Raw genomic sequence first — 20,720 nt, forward strand, 5'->3', positions numbered from 1 at the left:
AATAACGGGCGTGGTAGCTCACATCTGTAATCCCAGTACTTTGGGAGGTCGAGGCTAAAGTATTGCTTGAGCCCAGGAGTTCAAGACCATTCTGGACAACGTGGTGAAATCTCATGTCTCCAATATATATATATATTTTAATTATGTGCTCACGTTGGCAGCACACATACTAAAATTGGAACAATATAAAGATTAGCCAATTCAATCACACATTTTTAATTAGCCAGGTATAGTAGCACACTGTAGTCCCAGCTACTTAGGAGGCAGAGCTAGGAGGACTGTTTAAACCCACAGCTAGGAGCAGTGATTAGTGATCCATGATCATAACACAGTACTACTCCAGCCTAGAAAAGAGTGAGACCCTGTCTGAGAACAAAAACTGACCCTTTTCTAGCAGTCATAAAGTAAAACTAGAAATTGTTGTATCTTGACTTCCACACTTTCTTGCAATTTCCTGAACCTCGTAAATTTTTGTGTTCTCATCTGAACGCAATCTAAAACACCTACTGTCACAGCTAATGAGCTGTGACATTTCAGCTTTTGAAAGCACTTTCCAAAATGGGTCCTTAAAGGAAGGAAAACAACAAGAAACTGAGCCGTGAAGATTGCAAATTAGTTTTTTAAAAAATAAATGTTTATTTCAAGTATGAAAAGTAAATGTTTAAACATTGTCCAAAAATCATGTTAGTTTCACAAGTATAAAATAAGACTTCTGGAAAAAAAAAAGGTGACGATTCGTTATAAAATACTTAAGAATATACTTTTACATTCACATCACAGTGGGCATTTCTGAAAAATAAGTTTTGCTAATACAGCTTAGAAACCAAAACATATTTACAGTCCCATTTAAATAAACAAGTCCTTAACTGAGGAACAATCCTCCCTCAGGACGGATAGGATTTCCAATCTATTTGTATAAGCACACCTTTTTAAATAATGGTAAACCTGGTTCAATAGACATTCAAATATCTTACGGTTTCCCCAATGAATAACATCCATTTTTTACATATGCCTACCCAAAGTTCTCAAGCTGTTTTCATTAAGCACTTTCAATGCAAAACAATGAAAGTGGGAACCAAACTTTACCATGGCATTTCTGATTAGTTACAGCAAAATATTCTGAACTGAAAAGGAAAGAAATTTCCCAGTGGCAACTACAAAACCACATCTTACAATTATTTTACAGGACTGCTACCAAGGCTTCTGCTTCTCTTCTCCAGGTGCATCTGTTTGTAGGTTTCAAACACTGCTTTTGAATCTTTTACAGGGTTCTGTAGCATCTCAAATCCATCTGCACTGAAGCTTCTCCTGTGTCCTGAATTAACATTATCTAAAAGAAACAAAGTTTACTTACCTTAATGTTAGCTGTGATCGATACATAATCAAAACTGAAAGGGAAAATATCTATTTGTGGGATAAAAAATTAAGGCAAGGTATTAAGCAAAAGTTTGAGAACTGCAGCTCTTCACCCATTGAGTTGTAAGTTATATGCACCTGACAACCTGCCTTTCTTTTGGGAGCTGTTTTCTAATCTCAGTTACTTACCATCCTCAATTCCCTTGGGCTGTTCTGCTCTACCTTACTCTTGGCTAAATAAAATATATCATTGCAAAAAACATTAATGTGACCTTTTAAACAGCTATCTAAACTAGCAATATAAAGAATACAAGTAGGCCTGGAGCGGTGGCTCACGCCTGTAATCCCAGCACTGTGGGAGGCCAAGGTGGGCGGATCACCTGAGGTCGGGAGTTCAAGACCAGCCTGGCCAACATGGAGAAACTCCATCTCCAGTAAAAATACAAAATTTTTGTATGGTGGTGCATGCCTGTAATCTCAGCTACTTGGAAGGCTGAGGAAGGAGAATCATTTGCCTGGGAGGTGGAGGTTGCGCTGAGCCGAGATCGCACCACTGCACTCCAGCCTGGGCAACAAAAGCGATACTCCATCTCAAAGAAAAGCAAAAAAAGCAAAGAATACAAGTATGAGTCAGTCCCCAACAGTACATGAAAAGGATAGTTTTCATATTTTGGTACCATGTCCATACTTTCCTGTTTCTTTAGACCACTTCAGTATTATATTAACTTCAGTATCCTTTTTAAAATGACCCATCACCTATTGAAAATATGTTAAGGCTGGGTGTAATGGTTCACGCCTGTAATCCCAGCACTCTGGAGGCCAAGGCAGGTGGATCACATGAAGCCAGTTAGAGACCAGCCTGGCCAACATGGTGAAACCCTGCTTCTACTAAAAGTACAAAACTTAGCTGGGCGGAGGTTGTAGGGAGCTGATATTGTGCCACTGCACTCCTGGGCAACAGAGTGAGACTATCTCAAGAAAAAGAAAATTACATATATATATTGCTGTTGTTGGCCCAGGCTGGAGTGCAATGGTACGATCTTGGCTCACTGCAACCTCCACCTCCCGGGTTCCAAGCAATTCTCCTGCCTCGGCCTCCTGAGTAGCTGAGATTATAGGCGCCTGCCACCATGCCTGCCTAATTTTTGACTTTTTGGTAGAGACTGTGCGTTTCACTATTTTGGTCAGGCTGGCCTCAAACTCCTGACCTCAGATGATCCACCTGCCTCGGCCTCTCAAAGTACTGGGATTATAGGCATAAGCCACCATGTTGGGCCAAAAATATATTTAAAACACATACCTACTAAGTATCACAGCCTAGCCTAGCCTACCTTAAACACACTCAGAACACTTACATTAGCCTACAATTGGGCAAAATCTAATACAAAGCTCGTTTTGAAAAACAAAACAAAACAAAAAAGCGTTGTCTCATGTGATTACTATGTTTTGAGATGGAGTCTTGCTCTGTTGCCAGGCTGTAGTATAGTAGCGTGATCTCAGCTCACTGCAACCTCCGCCTCCCAGGTTCAAGCAATTCTCCTGTCTCAGCCTCCTGAGTAGCTGGGACTACAGGCATGTGCCACCATGCTCACTTAATTTTTATATTTTTAGTAGAGATGGGGTTTTCACCATGTTGGCCAGGATTGCCTTGATCTCTTGATCCACCCACCTCAACCTTCCAAAGTGCTGGGATTACAGGCATGATCCACCATGTCTGGCCAGATTTAATTAATACTATGGTGAAAATGAAAAACAGAATTGCTGTATGGGTACTTGAAATACACTTTCTACTTAATGTGTATCACTTTCATACCATCATAATCAAGAAATCCTTAGTCAAACCACTGAAGTCAGCAACTATCTGTACATTTCATTCCTGCTGTGGCTATTTCCTTCTGAATAATGGGGTCCTGGTTTTGTCTTTTTCTACCTGAGTGTGTGGAGTATTCTGTCCTGTCAGTTCTTTATATCTGCTGCAAATTCTACTTCCTTGTTTGCTTTCTTTAAGAATTAGTAACGCTGAAGCCTAAGATGATCTGTAAGTTGCTTTCCAACAAATTCTTGTCATTTCCTCTTCATCTATTTACCCTAGCTTAGGACTTCAAATATGCTGCAAAATTTGCTATCGAATTTAGGTGTTTGTTTCTCCTGTGTTTTTTTTTTGTTTTCAGACAGGGTCTTGGCTCTGCTGCCCAGGCTGGAGTGCAGTGCTGCCATCAGGGCTTAATGCAGCCTCAACTTGTGGGCTCAGGTGATCTTCCTTCCTCCGTCTGCCAAGTAGCTGGGACTACAGGTGCACTCCCCTATGCCAGGCTAATTTTTTTAAAAGTTCTTTATGGCCGGGCCCAGTGGCTCAAGCCTGTAATCCCAGCACTTTGGGAGGCTGAGGCGGGAGGATCATGAGGTCGAGATGGAGACCACCCTGGTCAACATGGTGAAACCCTGTGTCCACTAAAAAATACCGAAAACAGAAAAAAGTTCTTTGTAGAGAAGGGGTCTCCTGAAGCTTGTCTCAAACTCCTGGGCTCAAGCCATCCTCTGGCCTTGGCCTCCCAAGTGCTGGGATGATGCACACGGGCCCCACACAAGGCCAGGTATGTTTCTTTTATAGCTGTCTGGGAGACTGCAGCATTTTTCTCTCACTTCACAGTTCTCTAGCCTCTTTGTCTGAGATGTGTAATTCACTATCCCCCAGAGATCCCTTCTCCAGAGCCAGCTTCATTTACCCCTCACAGGCCTTCTAAAAATGCCCATGTAGCCGGGCACAGTGGCTCAAGCCTGTAGTCCCAGCACTTTGGCGGGTCAAGGTGGGCAGATTGCCTGAGGTCAGGAGTTTGAGACCAGCCTGGGCAATATGGTGAAACCCTGTTTCTAATAAAAACACAAAAATCAGCCAGGTGTGGTGGTTTGTGCTGGTTAGGAGGTTGACGCCGAGGCAGGAGAATCGCTTGAACCCAGGAAGTGGATGCTGCAGTGAGCTGAAATCACTCCGCTGCACTCCAGCCTGGGCAACAGAGCAAGAAGATCTAAAAAATAAAAAATAAAGGTAAGTAAATAAAATTGCCTGTAGCACCACCTGAGGTTTTCTTTCTTCTCCCTTAGGTCTCACCTATTTGTGTCTTGTCATGCTATGACAGAGATGTATGCCTCATCTCCTGGCTTGTCTCACCCAGCTTCACCTTACTGTACTGGTACCTGGCTTGTGTTTTTCTTTCACCATGATTGAGTATTTCGACTTCACATTCGCCATGCACTGCTCATCCTGCTGTGCTATCTGCACATGTCATTAGCTCATGCTTATCTCTGAGCCTCTCTGGTCAATCCTGTGTATCTGTCTTTTGAGTGTTTTCAGCTTCAGATTTCAAACATGCCTCTTGCTTCCTCTTTGAGATAATGATCATGTCTCTCCTGTTTCCAAGGAGCTTTTTTCTTACCCCAATCTCCATGCCCATTTGTTATCTTTCTCATTTTTGTCTTTCTCTCTTCCAACCTGAGGGGCACTTTTTTCCACGCTCAGGCCTCTCACTGCTCTTCATTCACTCCTCTTTAGGTTATTTGTCCTGTTCTGAGTGCACTTCTGCATCGATTCAAGTTTTTTCACATATGCATGTTTCAATGCTATCTGACTCAATTTTTTTTTTTTTTTTTTTTTCAGATGGAGTCTTGCTCTGTCACCCAGGCTGGAGTATAGTGGTTCAATCTCAGTTCATTGGAACCTCTGCCTCCTGGGTTCAAGTGATTCTCCTGTCTCAGCCTCCTGAGTAGCTGGGATTACAGGTGTGCCACCACACCCAGCTAATATATATATTTTTAGAAGAGACAGAGTTTCACCATGTTGGCCAGGGTGGTCTCGAACTCCTGGCCTCAAGCAATCCACCCACCTTGGCCTCCCAAAGTCCTAGGATTATAGGCGTGAGCCAGCCATTTTGCCCGGCCTCTGCTCAATTTTTACATGCCTGCTTCTACGTATTTGTTTGAAGTTCTCTTCACAACCTTTGTCAATTCCTTTTATAAGATGTACTTCTAGGCCAGGCACGGTGGCTCACGTCTATAATTCTAGCACTTTGGGAGGGCAAGGTGGGTGGATCACCTGAGGCCAGGAGTTCAAGACCAGCCTGGCCATCAGGGTGAAACCCCATCTTTAAAAAAAAAAAAAAAAAAAAAAAAGATGTGCTTCTTTCTCTTAGTGAAATTCTGCTGCTCTCCATTTTTGAGGCTCTGAACCCCTTTGCCTATTTAATAAACCAAACTAAGACAAAACTTTTGAGCTCTAGCTTTTAATTCTCAAAGCCAACACCTAAAAACAAGGTACTTTCACTGTTTAACTATCAAATACTTGGCTGGATGTGGTGGCTCACACCTGTAATCTAGCACTTTGGGAGGCAGAGGTGAGGAGATCACACGAGTTCCAGAGTTTGGGACTAGCCTGGTCAACAGAGTGAAAGAAACCTGTCTGTACTAAAAATACAAGAATGAGCCAGGCGTGGTAGTTCACTTGTAGTTCTAGCTACTCAGGAGGCTGAGGCAGGAGAATCACTTGAACCCAGGAGGCAGAGGCTGCAGTGAGCTGAGACCGTGCCACTGTACTCCAGCCTGGGCAACAGAGCATCTCAAAACTAAACTAAACCAACTAAAAACTCTAGCTTCTTTAGTTAGTCCTCAGCCCAAATACCTTCCTACTAGCAAATAACAGAGCTAGGATCAGTCTCTCATTATTAAAATACAGTCATCCCTTGGTATTGAAGAGGGACTGATTCCAGGACACCTCTGCAGCACCCACCCAAATAGATACCAAAATCCGGGGGTGCTTAAGTACCTTACAGAATGGCATAGTATTTTTACCTAATCTAAAGCATACCCCTACATACCTTAAATCATTTCTAGATTACTTTTAATACCAAATACAATGTAAATCCTATGTAAATAGTTTTTATACTGTATTGTCTTTTAAGTTTCTATTTTTATTTTTTTCCCCAAATATTTTAAATCCACGGTTATTTGAATCTAGAGATACAGAACACGCAGATATGGAGGGCTGACTATACCTCAACCATACTTAATGGACTTTGAAGAGGGGGGACCAGGTTCCAGTCCCTATTTAGTAACTAGCAATGAAACGTAAGTCAAATTATGTCACACCTCTTATCTATAAAATGGGAATATCCTTGCCTAAATTGTATTGCGGTTTAATGAAATTTACATGTGAATAATCAAATTCAGGGGTTGGCAAACAGTCCAGCCTGCTGCCTATTTTGGTAGATAAAGTTTAAATAGAGGCCAGGCATGGTGGCTCATGCCTGTAATCCCAGCACTTTGGAAGGCTGAGACATGTGGACCACCTGATGCCAGTTCAGCCTGGCCAACATGGTGAAACCCTGTCTCTACTAAAAATACAAAAAATTTAGCTGGGTGTGGTGGTGTGCACTTGTAGTCCCAGCTAGGAGAGGCCCACAGAGAAGAATCACTTGAATTCGGGAGGCGAAGGTTGCAGTGAAGCATGATCATGCCACTGCACTCCAGCCTGGATGACAGAGTGAGACTCTGTCTTAAAAAAAAAAAAAAAAAAAAAAGTAATCAGAACACAGTTGATACTCATCTACATATTATCTGCAGCCACTGAGTAGTCAGAGTAGACTACTCAGAGCTGAGTAGTCAGGACATACACTTTATGACCCAGAAAACCTGAAATATTTGTTGTCTGGAACTATATAGGTAAAATGTACAAAAGTCTTATCTAACTTATTGTGATGAGAATTATTTTCCTGTTAAAAGAAAGTTAAGTCCCACAGCATGACAACAGGAAAATGTCCTCCTACCACTCAAACACAAACACTGAATGACTGAAAAATAGAACATGGGGCTGGGCACGGCGGCTCACACTTGCAATCCCGGCACTTTGGGAGGCAAAGGCAGGCAGATCATAAGGTGGAGATATTGAGACCACTGTGACTAGTTTGGTGAAACCTTGTCTCTATTAAAAATACAAAAACTGGCCGGGCGCGGTGGCTCGTGCCTGTAATCCCAGCACTTTGGGAGGCCAAGGTGGGTGGATCACCTGAGGTCAGGAGTTCAAGACCAGCCTGGCCATCATGGTGAAACCCCATCTAAAAAAAAAAAAAAAAAGAAAAAGAAAAAAGAAAAAAAAAATACAAACATTAGCTGGGCGTGGTGGTGTGCACCTGTAGTACCAGCTAGTCGGGGGAAACTGAGGCAGAAGAACTGGTTGAACCCAGGAGGCAGAGGTTGCAGTGAGCCAAGATCACGCCACTGCAGCAAACTCCATCTCATAAAAAAAAAAAGGATAAAATCATAGTTTACAATCATATCGTAATCATAATCTAACTTCCATATACCAGATAGGCAAATAAGTAGAAACAAGACTTAAAAATACTTTACCTTTTTCTTGGCTGTTTTTCTGTGTTTTTTTCTTCATAGCAATACATTTTAACCAGTCTTCTTTTGTACTTTTTATTCCTGAAACTATTTAAATATTCATTTTCAGAACTCTAGATATTGCTAATCATCTCCTTTAGTACTACAACAAAGGAAAATCATGTAAGCTGAAAACAGATTTTGGAAGGCACTCGATATAACCATATGCAACACAACTCAATAAAAAGGACTGGAAAAATAATTTCCCCTATTCGAAATGCTTATCTCATCATTAAAAAATGAGTTTATCCTTACTATGTAATTATGTTCCCCTCACCTGAGCTGAACAGGTTAACACATCTCAAGATATTTAAGGGCACATGACATAGAAAGTTACATTGCCCCCACCCACTTCCCATGTTCTGATTACATCCACACCTCAAATTCTAAGGATCCAAATGAAGGAACCTATTGAAAGCACTAATTTTTTACAAAATGAGTATATCCCTATACTCTTTTCCAGGAAAATGTATCCTATTTGTGCTATTGTTTATGAACCCCAACAAACATAGTCAGAAAAGCAGACTCCAATTTCCATTCAAATCCTTAAGTTCTCCAGTCTTGAGTTTCTTAGCACAGTGCTCCCTTAGTACCACAAATAACTAGCTATCAATTTTCTCCTTCCTTCCTGCACCACATTGAGAAGTCTACCATTAGGTTACCTAATATTCATAAGCTGCCAGCTTGGCTCTACAGATTTTAAATTGTAACACTGGACAATACTACCTTCATGGTCCTTCCAGCTTCTAAGTAGGCTAGATGTTACCATTTTAACTATAGTGATAACACAGTCATCAGCTGTTTCAAAAATGACAATTAGTCAACCCATTTCCATATGAACAAAAATACCTCATTATTAACAATTACATATCCTCTAATATTTAGAACGAAATTTCAAGTTCACAGGTCTTTCAAATTACAAGTCCAAAGGAGAATTAACAAAACCAAGACTTTACAACACTGGCTCCTTGACACTTTTCTGACATTCCCACAAGGAACGTGGAAATGTTTTTCACAGTACAGCCTTTTTGGTACTAACTGAAATATTTCTATTTGGCAAGTTTTATACAGCTTGTCATGACTACCCATTTCCTACAACTTACAATAAGGTGGCAATAAACACAAAACAAATATTCCCCGATAAAACATAGGTTTACCAGGCAAAACAAATACTAGATAGTGGCATAACACATTTAAGTCTTTCCCAGCAGCCCAGACAGCATGAGAGGTGCTAGCCCAAATGTTGACCTATGGCTCTTTACAATGTTGTAGACACCACCAAGAAAATCATACTGGACCTTGCACGTGGGCTTGCTCCTTCCTGGGATGAGGATTTACATCCTTCCGTTCTTCCACAGAGTTTGCATTCTTTAGTAAGCTATCTGGACATAATTTAAACTCCAGCATGTTTGATTTATCTGTGTTATCTTTCACTGGTAAAAAGGTCTTACGTTTATTTTCCTGTCTCTTCTCTTTATCTTTATGAAGCTTCCTGGGTGAATTGTCTAATCTGGTGAGACAAATGCTTTCACGTTCAGTGCATTTAAATGCAACTCTATTCAGATATAATTTCTTTTGATCCTTTACTTGGGGAGGCATTTGGCTGAATTGAGCTTCACTGCTTATACTGGTTAATTTCTTGTCTAATTTAGTCTGGTCAATCCATATTTTGTCAGACTGCCTTCTATCAACTTTTTCTTTAACATTCTTTAAAATATTGTATGTTTTAGACTCCTCAGAATGGTGGATTTTGAGGTTTTTAACATGGCTTGTCAAGCCATTTAATGATTCTTTAGAGGTCTGTACACTGCTGCTGTGTCTCTCATTCGATTTCCCACAACTTCCGACCTGCACAAATTTACTGGGTCTCATGTGTTCAGAATCACATGGTACATTTTTCACACAGATTTTCGATGCTTTATTACTCACAGCTTCTTTATGCTTCTGCCTTTGTAAATACTCCTTAGGAATTCCAAATTTAGATGAACTAGCTTTCATGTCTAAAGACTTAGTATTTGATACTATCTTTTCCTTAACAATGGCTCTCTCCTTTGGGTTTGACGAAGAGTCACCTAATTTGAACTTAGCTCCCACACTTTCATTCTGTTCTTGTTTATCACGTTTCTTCCTCTTTACTTCCATATCTAATACGTTCCCTTGGTCTAACTTCCTTTTTTCCAAATGTTTTTGTTTGAAGCCATCTGGTTTGAATTTCATCTTTTCTGGCAATGGCTGTCCCAAGGAACTATGCTTCTTATATAGATCTTTATTTGAAAAAAAAGCTGTTTTTGCTTTTAGTGGGCGTGAGTTCTGTGTTATATGTTTCTTCTGTTGAGTTTCTTGAGAAGCTTGTTCATAAGATGCTGTCGTTTTATTACTGGAGTGAAAGGTTACCTCATGAAACCTCAGTTTTTTTTTTTTGTGATTTTGCAAGGGATCATCTAGTTTATCACATTTGGATGAAAACTGACCAGCTGTTAATTCTTGTTCCACTCTTGGTATGCTTTTATGTTTTGTTGTGGATGCATCTTTGATACTATCATCATCATATTGTATTTCAGGAAAATGACTTTCCCCATCTGGAGGAGGAGTCGTCTTTGGATTATTTAGAAGGATCTTAGATTCAACAACAGGGACAGCTCTATCAGAGGTTCTCTCTCCTTGTTTACAACTGTTGGTCTCCAAAGGAGAACACTGATCTCCTTTCTCTTCCTCTGAAGTTGAGTTCTTGATGGAATCACACTGACACTGGGGTACTCCTTCATAAATCATGGAGAGCCAACCCAACGCACAGCAGTGGATGTCATCTTTCTCTGAGTTCAGTACCAGAGAATCACGACTTTCTCCTCCTGCAGGTGCCTGCAGGTCACAATGGCTACCTACTTCTGTGATGGGCTTTTCTTTCTCAGGTTCTTCCAACTTGTCTACCACACAAGGTTGATCATCCTGTTCAGTAAATATTTCTTTCATTTGCTCTGAGCTTAACATTGTAATTTGTATTTGATCTCCTGGGTCTTTGGAGTCAGAACTGGTTTTATCAGCAGTCTGATCTTCTGAGGTCGGGTATGTTGTTTGCTGGCCCACAGAACCATCATGTGTATTAACAGCCTCAATGCCATAAGGAAACTCTTTTAAAAGTTCTGACAGCTGGTCATGTAGGTATAAGACAGGCACCTTATCACTGTGAGTTTCATTTCCTGCAGGACCTTGGGCAGTGTAATTGCTGGATACATCAGTTTCCTGGGGATAAATATCCTCCTGAATAGCAGCTGATGAACATGTATCGTTAGCTGTGCTTTCTTCAGTGGCATGCTCCAAACTACTTTCCTCCAGAATTCCTCTGTTTAGTTCAAGATTACTAAAAGATGACTCTAAGGGTGGCTCTGACTTTGGCTGATCACATATTTTATGTGAAACATCTGTGCACTGTACAGGTTTATCTTTTTGAAAACCAAAGTCTTTATTTTCAGTGGTATCATCTGATTGTTTTTCTGGTTCTCTGCTACCAATCCCTTGCTGATCGGGTAGAGATGGTTTCTGTGGCTCAACCACTTTCAAAGAAAGAGAGCTGAATATCTTTGCAATTTGGGAATTGTAAGAGGTATCACCTTCAACCAGAGAACATATATTGTCAATCTGTAATATATCACTACTCACAACAGTACTATCCCTTGATTCCTGTGAGGTTTGCTGATCACTCATAGGAGAATGGATAGCTGACTCTAATTTGTTATGCTTTCCTTGACTGACATTAAGTGTGCCTTCTGAATTACCATTAGTTGAGTCATTCTGCTTTTCCTTCTCAGTTAGTGGGAAAATCTTGGTTGACACTGCAGTACTTGCTACTGGTCCACTAACATCAACTTTCAAAGCAGCATCTGTCTTTGCATTTTCTGGCAACTGATTTTGTAAACTACAAACACTGCCTTCTTTAATAACTGGATACACTGTTTCAGGTAATGCTGCAGGTGTTACTCCTTTGACAGACAATGTTTTGACATCTGACAGAATTAACGGTGAGACTACAGCAATCTGAAGTTCTGTTCCCTTTGTTGTGTTAATGCATAAAGACTCGTAATTGTGCACTACCATTGACAAACCTGTTTGCGGTGAGGAATTACTTATTTTATTCTGAGAATTTGAATTTCCCACAACTGAACAACGACTCTTAACGTGGATGTTAGCAGGCTTTGAAATTCCAACTGCTGTTGTGTTTGTTCTGAGTTTATCACACTGCTTTTCTTTTGTACTTTCTGAAGGTTGCTTTTTCCAAAGAGAAAGACAGGTTGCTAGCACTTCCATGGAACAGCTACTGTCACTTTTAGCAGGCATTCCTTTTGTTGAGGATTCTTGTTCACTGCAAAAAGAATTGTCTGAAATCCCACCACTTACATTAGAAATACTTGGAGTTTCCATGGTCTTCAAATTTAGTTGGTTACCAGTCTTTTGGGTACTTGGGTTCATTTCACAACTGTCTGGTTTAGAATCCTGAATAGTTTGACTAGCATCTTTAAATACGGTCTTCTGAGTCTTACCTGCCTCTAAAAGGAAACGGATAAGTAGTGCATTTTTATTTTGAATGTTTGATGTATATTCCTCAGTGGACACGGACTTGGGAACAGAAATTGTTTCACAAACTGCTGAATTTTGCTCAACTTTGCTAACATTTTCTGATGAAAGTGGAGTACTTAATATTGCCTGGGTCATCTCAACAGCTGATGTCTTTGAAGTGAGAACTTTCACATCATGAGTCTGATCTGGCATTGGCTGCTTTTCAGAATACACAGGATTTGGTAAAACAACAGAATTAACTTGGTTAAACCTTCTGCAATTGATTTTCTGAATGTCAGAATTCAACGTACATTGAGTCTTACTTGTTTCCGTAGATTTCACTACTGTAGGTGGTTGTCTATCTGCACTCTCTGACGTTACTGGAGATATCCGTGGTGCAGACTGGATTTTGGCAGTTTGTTTCAGAGACAATTCAGAATTCTGAGCTGGTTCACTATAAGAGGTATTAGTCATTTTAATACAACCTGCTGCCATCAAAAGATCTTTATTGATTTTAATTTTCCTTGCAAGTTCTGAAAACTTCTGTTTTATTTCTACTAATGTTTTAATATCCCTTACTAGCTTTTCTTTTGTAACACTTGTGTCCAGTACTTGATTTGAAGTTGGATTATAAGAATCCTTCCTTTTCTCTTCATTATTCTGAGCAAGAGTCTGAACACCATCCACAGAAGATCTAATGGGATCATTAAAAGGTTGTTTGCTGCTGGTATTTACTTTCAAGTTAGAAAAATTTCCAATTGTGCTAATACTTTCATTAGGGTTTTGCCACTGCTGTTGAAAGCTGGCCCTCATTTCAGATGAGTGCATTTCTCCACTAGGAGGAACTTCCATAGACAAGTGTTTAGTAATACACTGAGTACTTTGCAAAGGCTGGCTTCCATATCTACAGTTGTAAGGAGGAGGAGGTCTTCTGTCAGTTTGCATGGCATACTGCTGTGATGGTACAGCTGCAGTCTGCTTTGACAATAAAGTTAGCACAGAATTTGGAAGCTGACTATTTTTAACTTGTAACGATGTAGTAAGGTTTCCTTTCTGAATGGCAGGATCTTGTAAAAAGCTTTGTGGTGAGTAACGGTATCGCTTTGGAGGTGGTCTGTAATCTGGATAAGTCAGTCCCTTAGACATATAGTGTTGTGTCCAATCAACCTGCTGCTCTGAAAAAGACTGGTTAAGTCCCTGGTTTCCTTGGTAAGCCACAGGAAGTCTTGTAGAATTAGAAGGGATCATTTGCATATGCATAGAACAGGTATCTGATGTTACCAATTGACTCTGCAGTGCAGGCACACTGGGTGCATTAGTTCTAAAATCAGTTAGATGAGACCCAGTTGCCCCAATAGGAGAATGCACAGGATTCCTTATTGTCGAGTTCGACCATACATTTTGTGTCGCTCCTGAAGATATTTGCAAATTTTGAGTTAGCTGTTTGGGTCCATTAACATTTGCGTATGTTATTCTTTCTACTGAAGTATGCGAGGCCACAACTGTCCCATTATGCATATCAGAAACAGAGATTTGTTGAGGATAATTCTGGACATTTAGCAGTGGCTGTGAAATTGAATTTGAATTACTGGGATACATGCATGCTTCTTGGTTACTTCCAGGATAGCTGAAAGAGCTTGGAGATGTTGTGGTAACTTGGTTAATTAAAGACTGCTGCAAAAAAAGTGGCTGGCTTTTCGGATACAGTGGTGGTAATGTAGCACTCTTTGGTTTTGCATTCCAATTCATTGTCGGTTTGATACAATAGCAATATATTACAAGTCAGTTGTTTGAATGTCAGGAATCTGTAAGAAACAAAAATCTTTTATTAAAATGCTATTTTGCCTACATAGAACCTCTAAAAAAATCTGTAGCTGAGTATCCATCCTAATTACTGAATCTCCAGAGCAGCCTCATCTTCATGGGAAGAGAAAGAGCAATAGAGGATACAACAAGGCAAGTGTCAATGTAATTTCTGAAGTGTTTAACAGAAATTCACTCTACACAATTAACAGCTAGCTTTTTGTTACATTTCAATTCCAATCACCTTCTGCTTTTACTTATTTTAACAAGACTCTCTATTCTAAGTAATCCATGCTAATTGTATTTTGAAAAAAAAAGCTAAGATAACAATAATAATAATAATAATAATAATTTAAAAAGCTCAAACATATGGTTAACAGCATTAAACTACCCAGCACTATTCAAGGTTACCTTACTGAACTCAGTAAATTTCTGGCATAAAGCTGGGTGCAGTGGCTCATGCCTGTAATCCCAGCACTTTGGGAGGCTGAGGCAGGTAGATAACCTGAGGCCAGGAGTTTCAGACCAGCCTAACATGGCAAAATCCCATTTTTACTAAAAATGCAACAAATTAGCTGGGTGTGGTGATGCACACCTGGAATCCAAGCTACTCAAGGAGGCTAATGCACGAGAATCATTTGAAGCTGGGAGGTGAAGGATGTAGTGAGCCGAGATTGCACTATTGCACTCAAGAAAATTTCTGGCATAAGCAAACATTAATTCAAAAATAAAACATCTTTTAAAACAAATGGAATCTTCCCAAACACATCATCTACAATTGCCTGTTTTTCATCTATTTGATCTAGTATATTGTATATACACCTCCCATCTACCTCATGTCTGCAAAGCATTCTACTTTAATCCTATATTACCTGTGGTATACTAAGAACTGTATATGGTCTTTGTCCCTGGTTCCTGGCACAAAGCACCTAAAACCCTTGGAAGTTCTTGAATGTCAGGAGTATCTTTTGTTATTCATAATGAGAGCCCTGTTTGTGTATACCTGAGTCTGTGCTATTGCGATAACTTACGGTGGGAACTCCTAGATACCTTCAGGATAAAGCTGGTGGTCACCAAGAATACTAAGTGTTAAAGGGTTGGGACTTTTAGTTCTAACCACCGACCTCCATAAGGTGGTAGGGGAAGTTGGAGACTACACTCTATAAAAACTCTTTGCTGGATACAGTGGCTCATGCCTGTAATCCCAGCATTCTGTAAGGCTGAGGTGGGAGGATCTCTTAAGGCCAGGAGTTTAAGACCAGTCTGGGAAACATAGTGAAACCCTATCTCTACTGAAAATTATAAAAATAAAAATAAAATTAGCCCACCATGGCAGTGCATGCTCATGGCCCAGCCACCTACGCAGAAAACAAAAGGCAGGGTGGGAGGATCACCTGAACCTGCGAGTTGAGGCTGCAGTGAGTCATGACATGACGGTGCCACTCAACTCCAGCCCGGGTGACAAAATAAGACTTTAAAAAAAAAAAAACAAAAAATCCTCTCTGGGCAAGGTGCCTCATGCCTGTAATCCCAGCACTTTGGGTGGCCAAGGCAGGCAGGTCACGAGATCAAGAGATCGAGATCATCCTGGTCAACGTGGTGAAACCCCGTCTCTACTAAAAATACAAAAATTAGCTGGGCGTGGTGGTGGGTGCCTGTAGTCCCAGCTACTTGGGAGGCTGAGGCAGGAGAATAGTTTGAACCTGGGAGGCAGAGGTTGCAGTGAGCCAAGATCATGCCACAGCAGCACTCTAGCCTGGACAACAGAGTAAGACTCCATCTCAAACCAAAGGAAACGAAACCAAACCAAACAAACAAAACACCTCATGAACAATGTCGTTCAATGAGCTTCGGGGTTGGTGAACACATTGAAGTACTGGGAAGGCAGTGACCTCAGAGAAAGCATACTTTGTTTGCTTTATATCCAGGTGGTCAGAAGTACAAGACTGGATTTGTGAATGCCTTCAAGTAGGGGCAGTCTCATAGGACTGAGCCCTTTAACTTGTGGGATCTGTTATGGTAATGCCAGGTAGACAGTGTCAGAATTGAATCATATCACAAGCCACCCAGTTGGTATCTGGAGAGAACTGGTCAGTTGGGGGAAAAAAATCCCCCACATCTGGTGTCAGAAGTATTGTGAGAGCAGAGAAAAGCATTTCTCAGACCACCATTTAACCTGTCGTCTACCAATAAAAATTTGGTTTGCTTAAGTTTTGCTTTTATAAACAAAATGTTGGCAACCTAAATGAACTGATGAGAGGAATAATACATGTGAACCAAACTGCTTATTTTAGGAATACAAAGTTTGTTATTTGGAAATCAAAGTAACTACAATAACAAAAGCATCATGAGGCCAGTGCAGAAGCCCACATCTGTAATCCCAGCACTTTGGGAGGCCAAGGCAGGTGGATCATTTGAAGCCAGGAGTTTGAGATCAGCCTGGCCAACATAGCAAATCCCTGTCTTTACTAAAAATGCAAAAAAATCAGCTGGACATGGTGGCGGGCACCTATAATCCCAGCTACTCAGGAGGCTGAGGCATGAGAATCACTTGAACCTAAGAAGAAGAGGCTGCAGAGAGCTAAGATGGCACCCCTGCACTCTAGCTTGGGTGACAGAGTGAGACTCTGTCTCAAAAAAAAAAAAAAAAAAAAAAAAAAAGGCCAGGCACGGTGGCTCATGCCTATAAGCCCAGCACTTTGGCAGGCCGAGGTGGGTGGATCAAGAGATTGAGACCATCCTGGCCAACATGGTGAAACCCCTTCTCTACTAAAAATAAAAAAAAATTAGCTGGGCGTGGTGGTGCAAGCATGCCTGTAATCCCAGCTGCTCAGGAAGCTGAGGCAGGAGAATTGTGTGAACCCGGATGGCGGAGGATGCCATGAGCCGAGATCGTGCCACTGCACTCCAGCCTGAGCAACAGAGCAAGACTCTGTCTCAAAATAATAATAATAAAGAGTCAATGCAATTCCAGTAAACATCCCAGTGGATTTTCTTGGTGTAAATTTATGAGCTTGATTATAAACTTTCCAATGCAAAACAAGCATGAATAGCAAAGACATATACTTTTATATATAAAGGTATATATATATATACTATGGCAATGCAAAACAAGCATGAATAGCAAAGATGTATACTTTTATATATATAAAAGATATCTGTTTTATGACAAAGTCAGGAAAGTTCTTTTCAATACATAAAGCTAGGTCAATTGGTTATCCATATGCAACAAAAAGAAAATAAGCCTTATCCAATTACACATCCAGAGACATACACACAAATCAATCCCATGTAGATTATCATTTTAAAGTTTCTAGAAATAGGCCAGGTGTGGTGGCTCACTTCTGTAAATCCCAGCACTCTGAGAGGCCAAGATGGGCAAACCACCTGCGGTCAGGAGTTTGAAACTAACCTGACCAACATAGTGAAAGCCTGTCTCTACTAAAAATGCAAAAATTAGCTGAACATGGTGGCACACACCTGTAATCCCAGCTACTTGTGAGGCTGAGGCAGGAGAATCTCTTGAATCCAGGAGGTGGAGGTTGCGGTGAGCCAAGACTGCACCACTGCACTCCAGAGCCTCAGCAATGAAGCAAAACTCCGTCTCAGGGAAAAAAAAGTTTCCAGAAACAATACAAGAGAATACCTTTATGATCTTGGAATAGGGGAAGGTTTGTAAAACAGGGCACAATGAAAAGGTCCATAAAATAAACTGCATCAAAATTAATCACCTGTTTATAAAAAATGCCAATAAGGAAGTAAGTATAAAAGCAGTCACTCTATAGAACATTACACTTGCAATACATACCAAAGAGCTCATATCCAGCCTACATAGGGAATTTCTTAAAAAGAAAAATGTGGACGACTCAATAAAAAATAAGCATAAGGCCGGGCTTGGTGGCTCACCCCTATAATCCCAGCACTTTGGGAGGCCAAGGCAGGCAGATCATGAGTTCAGGAGTTTGAGACCAGCCTGACCAACATGGTGACACCTCGTCTCTGCTAAAAATACAAAAGTGAACTGGGCATGGTGGTATGTGCCTGTAATCCCACCTACTGAGGAGGCTAAGGCAGGAGAATGGCTTGAACCTGAGAGGTGGAGGTTGTAGTGAGCCAGCCTGGGTGACAGAGGGAGACTCCATCTTAAAAAAAAACAACAACAAAAAAAACACATGAAGCTTAGACACTGTATAAGAGACACTACAGTTGATCCTTGAACATGGCTTTGAAGTGTGTGGGTCCACTTATCTGTATATTTTCTTTTGTCTCTGCCACCCTGGAGACAAGGTAGACCAACTCCTCCTCTTCCTCCTCCTCTGCCTACTCAAGATAAATGTGATGAGGATAAAGACATTTATGATATCCATTTCCACTTGATGAATAGTAAATATATTCTTTTGTGATTTTCTTAACAAAATTTCCTTTTCTGTAGCTTATTCTAAAAATACAGTATATACTACATGTAACATACAAAATATGTATATATTAATTGTTCGTATTATTAGTAAGGCTTCCACTAAACAGTAGGCTATTAGTGATTAAGTTGTGAGGAGTCAAAAGTTAAACGTGGGCCAGGCTCGGTGGCTCATGCCTGTAATCCTAATTCAGGAGGCTGAGAAGGGTGGCTCACAAGGTCAGGAGTTCAAGAACAGCATGGCCAAGATGGTGAAACCCTATCTCTACTAAAAATACAAAAATTAGCCGGTCGTGGTGGCAGGTACCTGTAATCCCCACTACTCGGGAGGCTAAGGCAGAGGACTGGTTGAACCCAGGAGGCAGAGGTTGCAGTGAGAGATTGTACCACTGCACTCCAGCCTGGGGGACAGAGCGAAACTCTTTCTCAAAAAAAAAAAAAAAAAAAAAAATCCGTATGTAAGCAGATCCACGTGGTTTGGACAGAGCGAAACTCTTTTCTTAAAAAAAAAAAAAAAAATCCGTATGTAAGCAGATCCACGTGGTTCAAACTCATGTTATTTGAGGTTCAGCTGCAGTCTCTAGGACTGCAGAATCTACTTTTGGATATAATGTATTCTTAGGACTTTTTGTTGTTGTTTTCTTTTTTGTATTCTTAGAATTTTTGAGAATATATTGCAATGCACATTACCATACACAAGGTTTCCATGGTTCATCATTACAGTTTCTCTGTGAAATAAATTCCTGCCCCATCTAAGATCTCTGTCAGGCCACATCACTGATACTTAAAAAATATTTTTAAAAAGAATCCGTGCTACATAAAAATAAATAAAAAGAATTAGTGCTTCCATTAAATAACAAAAAAATACGCAGTGAAAATATCATTAAGGAAATTAAAAACAAAGAAATTGAAATGCTACATTAGAAAACACTCATTATGCAAAATAAATCCCACTAAGAAGGAATAAAGACATGAGACAAAAACAAAATGTAAAACATTAAAGGTAAATGTAATTATTTAAAAAAATAATATTTTAATATAAACAATTCTGAGAATTTCTCACACTTCTGACACCAGATATGTGGGTTTTTCACCCCAAGTAACAAGCAATCAGTTCTTCAGTGGACATACCAGCTGGGTGTCAGGAGTGCAACATCAGCCTGACTAACATGTTGAAATCCTGTCTCTACTGAAGATAGAAAAATCAGCTGATCGTGGTGTCACACACCTGTAATTTCAGCTACTGGACAGGCTGAGGCAGGAGAACCATTTCAAGCCAGGAAGCAGAAGTTGCAGCGAGCTGAGATCACGTCATTGCACTCCAGCCTGGGTGACAGACCGAGACTCTGTCTCAATAAAAAAAGACCTCTAAAATCAAACAAAAAAACTCCCACCATTTTTGACTTATGATATTTTCTATTTAATATGAGTTACCAAGATGTAACTCCATCATAAGTTGAGGTACATTTGTACTACTATAAACAACTGTTATTTGAAAATCTACTATATGTAAAGAACTCTGTGGAATGCTTCACACACTTTCTCTCATTTAAATATCACAACAAATTAACAAAGACTTGCAATCTTCCCTCTGTAGCACAGTGGTGAGAAGGTGCAGAACAGTCCTCTACGCTTCTATAAATGTGGTCTGTAAAAGGACAAATGGATTCATATATTACTAGGTTCAACAGCAAAATCAAGATCAGTATCCCCAGTCTCAGAGGATGACACCAAGCCAGATGAGAACACTACACTGTGGCCATTTTATAGCCTGCAACCATAGCCCTGAGGTGGTGAAGTCCTAGGCTCAACTGAAACTAAGGAGGCAGATGAGAAACAGCTTTGTGACTGTTTCTCACAGAGCTGTTTTTCTCTCACTTTGTTAGTGGAGGACCTGCAGGGTGTCTTGCCAGAATATGGGTCAGCCTGTGATTAAGCTTAAGCTTTGCCTGCATGGTCTGTGAGAAGAGCAAGTCATCAGGGCACCAAGGTCAAGCTGTTTACCTACAACTCTGCCGTCTCATCTTTCATGTATCCAACTACAAACTCTATTCAGAAGCACAGGCCATCCAATCAGATATCCTGATCCATTGTATTTTGTCTTAGGCAACACTGGATTAAAAGGGCCTGTAATTGTGACTCCCAGCAGGATGATCACATCTAT

At 40.4% G+C, this 20,720-nt stretch overlaps 1 protein-coding gene across 5 annotated transcripts in view; it reads right to left on the reverse strand.

The window, feature by feature from the left end:
- Window positions 1-612: 612 nt before the first annotated feature.
- The window catches only part of RESF1 (retroelement silencing factor 1), a 28,089-nt gene continuing 7,981 nt past the window's right edge, over window positions 613-20,720 (reverse strand). For 2 of the 5 annotated variants that reach the window (XM_054238188.2, XM_035255856.3), the window contains 4 exons: window positions 19,785-19,882; window positions 9,087-14,144; window positions 7,753-7,836; window positions 613-1,330 (listed from right to left, as the gene is read on the reverse strand). In XM_054238188.2, coding sequence (XP_054094163.1) covers window positions 1,176-1,330; window positions 7,753-7,836; window positions 9,087-14,088 — 5,241 coding nt within the window. In that variant the 5' untranslated portion in view covers window positions 14,089-14,144; window positions 19,785-19,882 and the 3' untranslated portion in view covers window positions 613-1,175. Of the gene's footprint in view, window positions 1,331-7,752; window positions 7,892-9,086; window positions 14,145-19,784; window positions 19,883-20,720 lie in introns of those variants that run through there. The other 3 variants (XM_017976007.4, XM_002752381.6, XM_078338936.1) reach the window with 2 other exon arrangements.

The sequence above is a fragment of the Callithrix jacchus genome, chromosome 9 (assembly GCF_049354715.1).
Source record: "Callithrix jacchus isolate 240 chromosome 9, calJac240_pri, whole genome shotgun sequence".
In the NCBI taxonomy this organism is placed as follows: domain Eukaryota; kingdom Metazoa; phylum Chordata; class Mammalia; order Primates; family Cebidae; genus Callithrix; species Callithrix jacchus.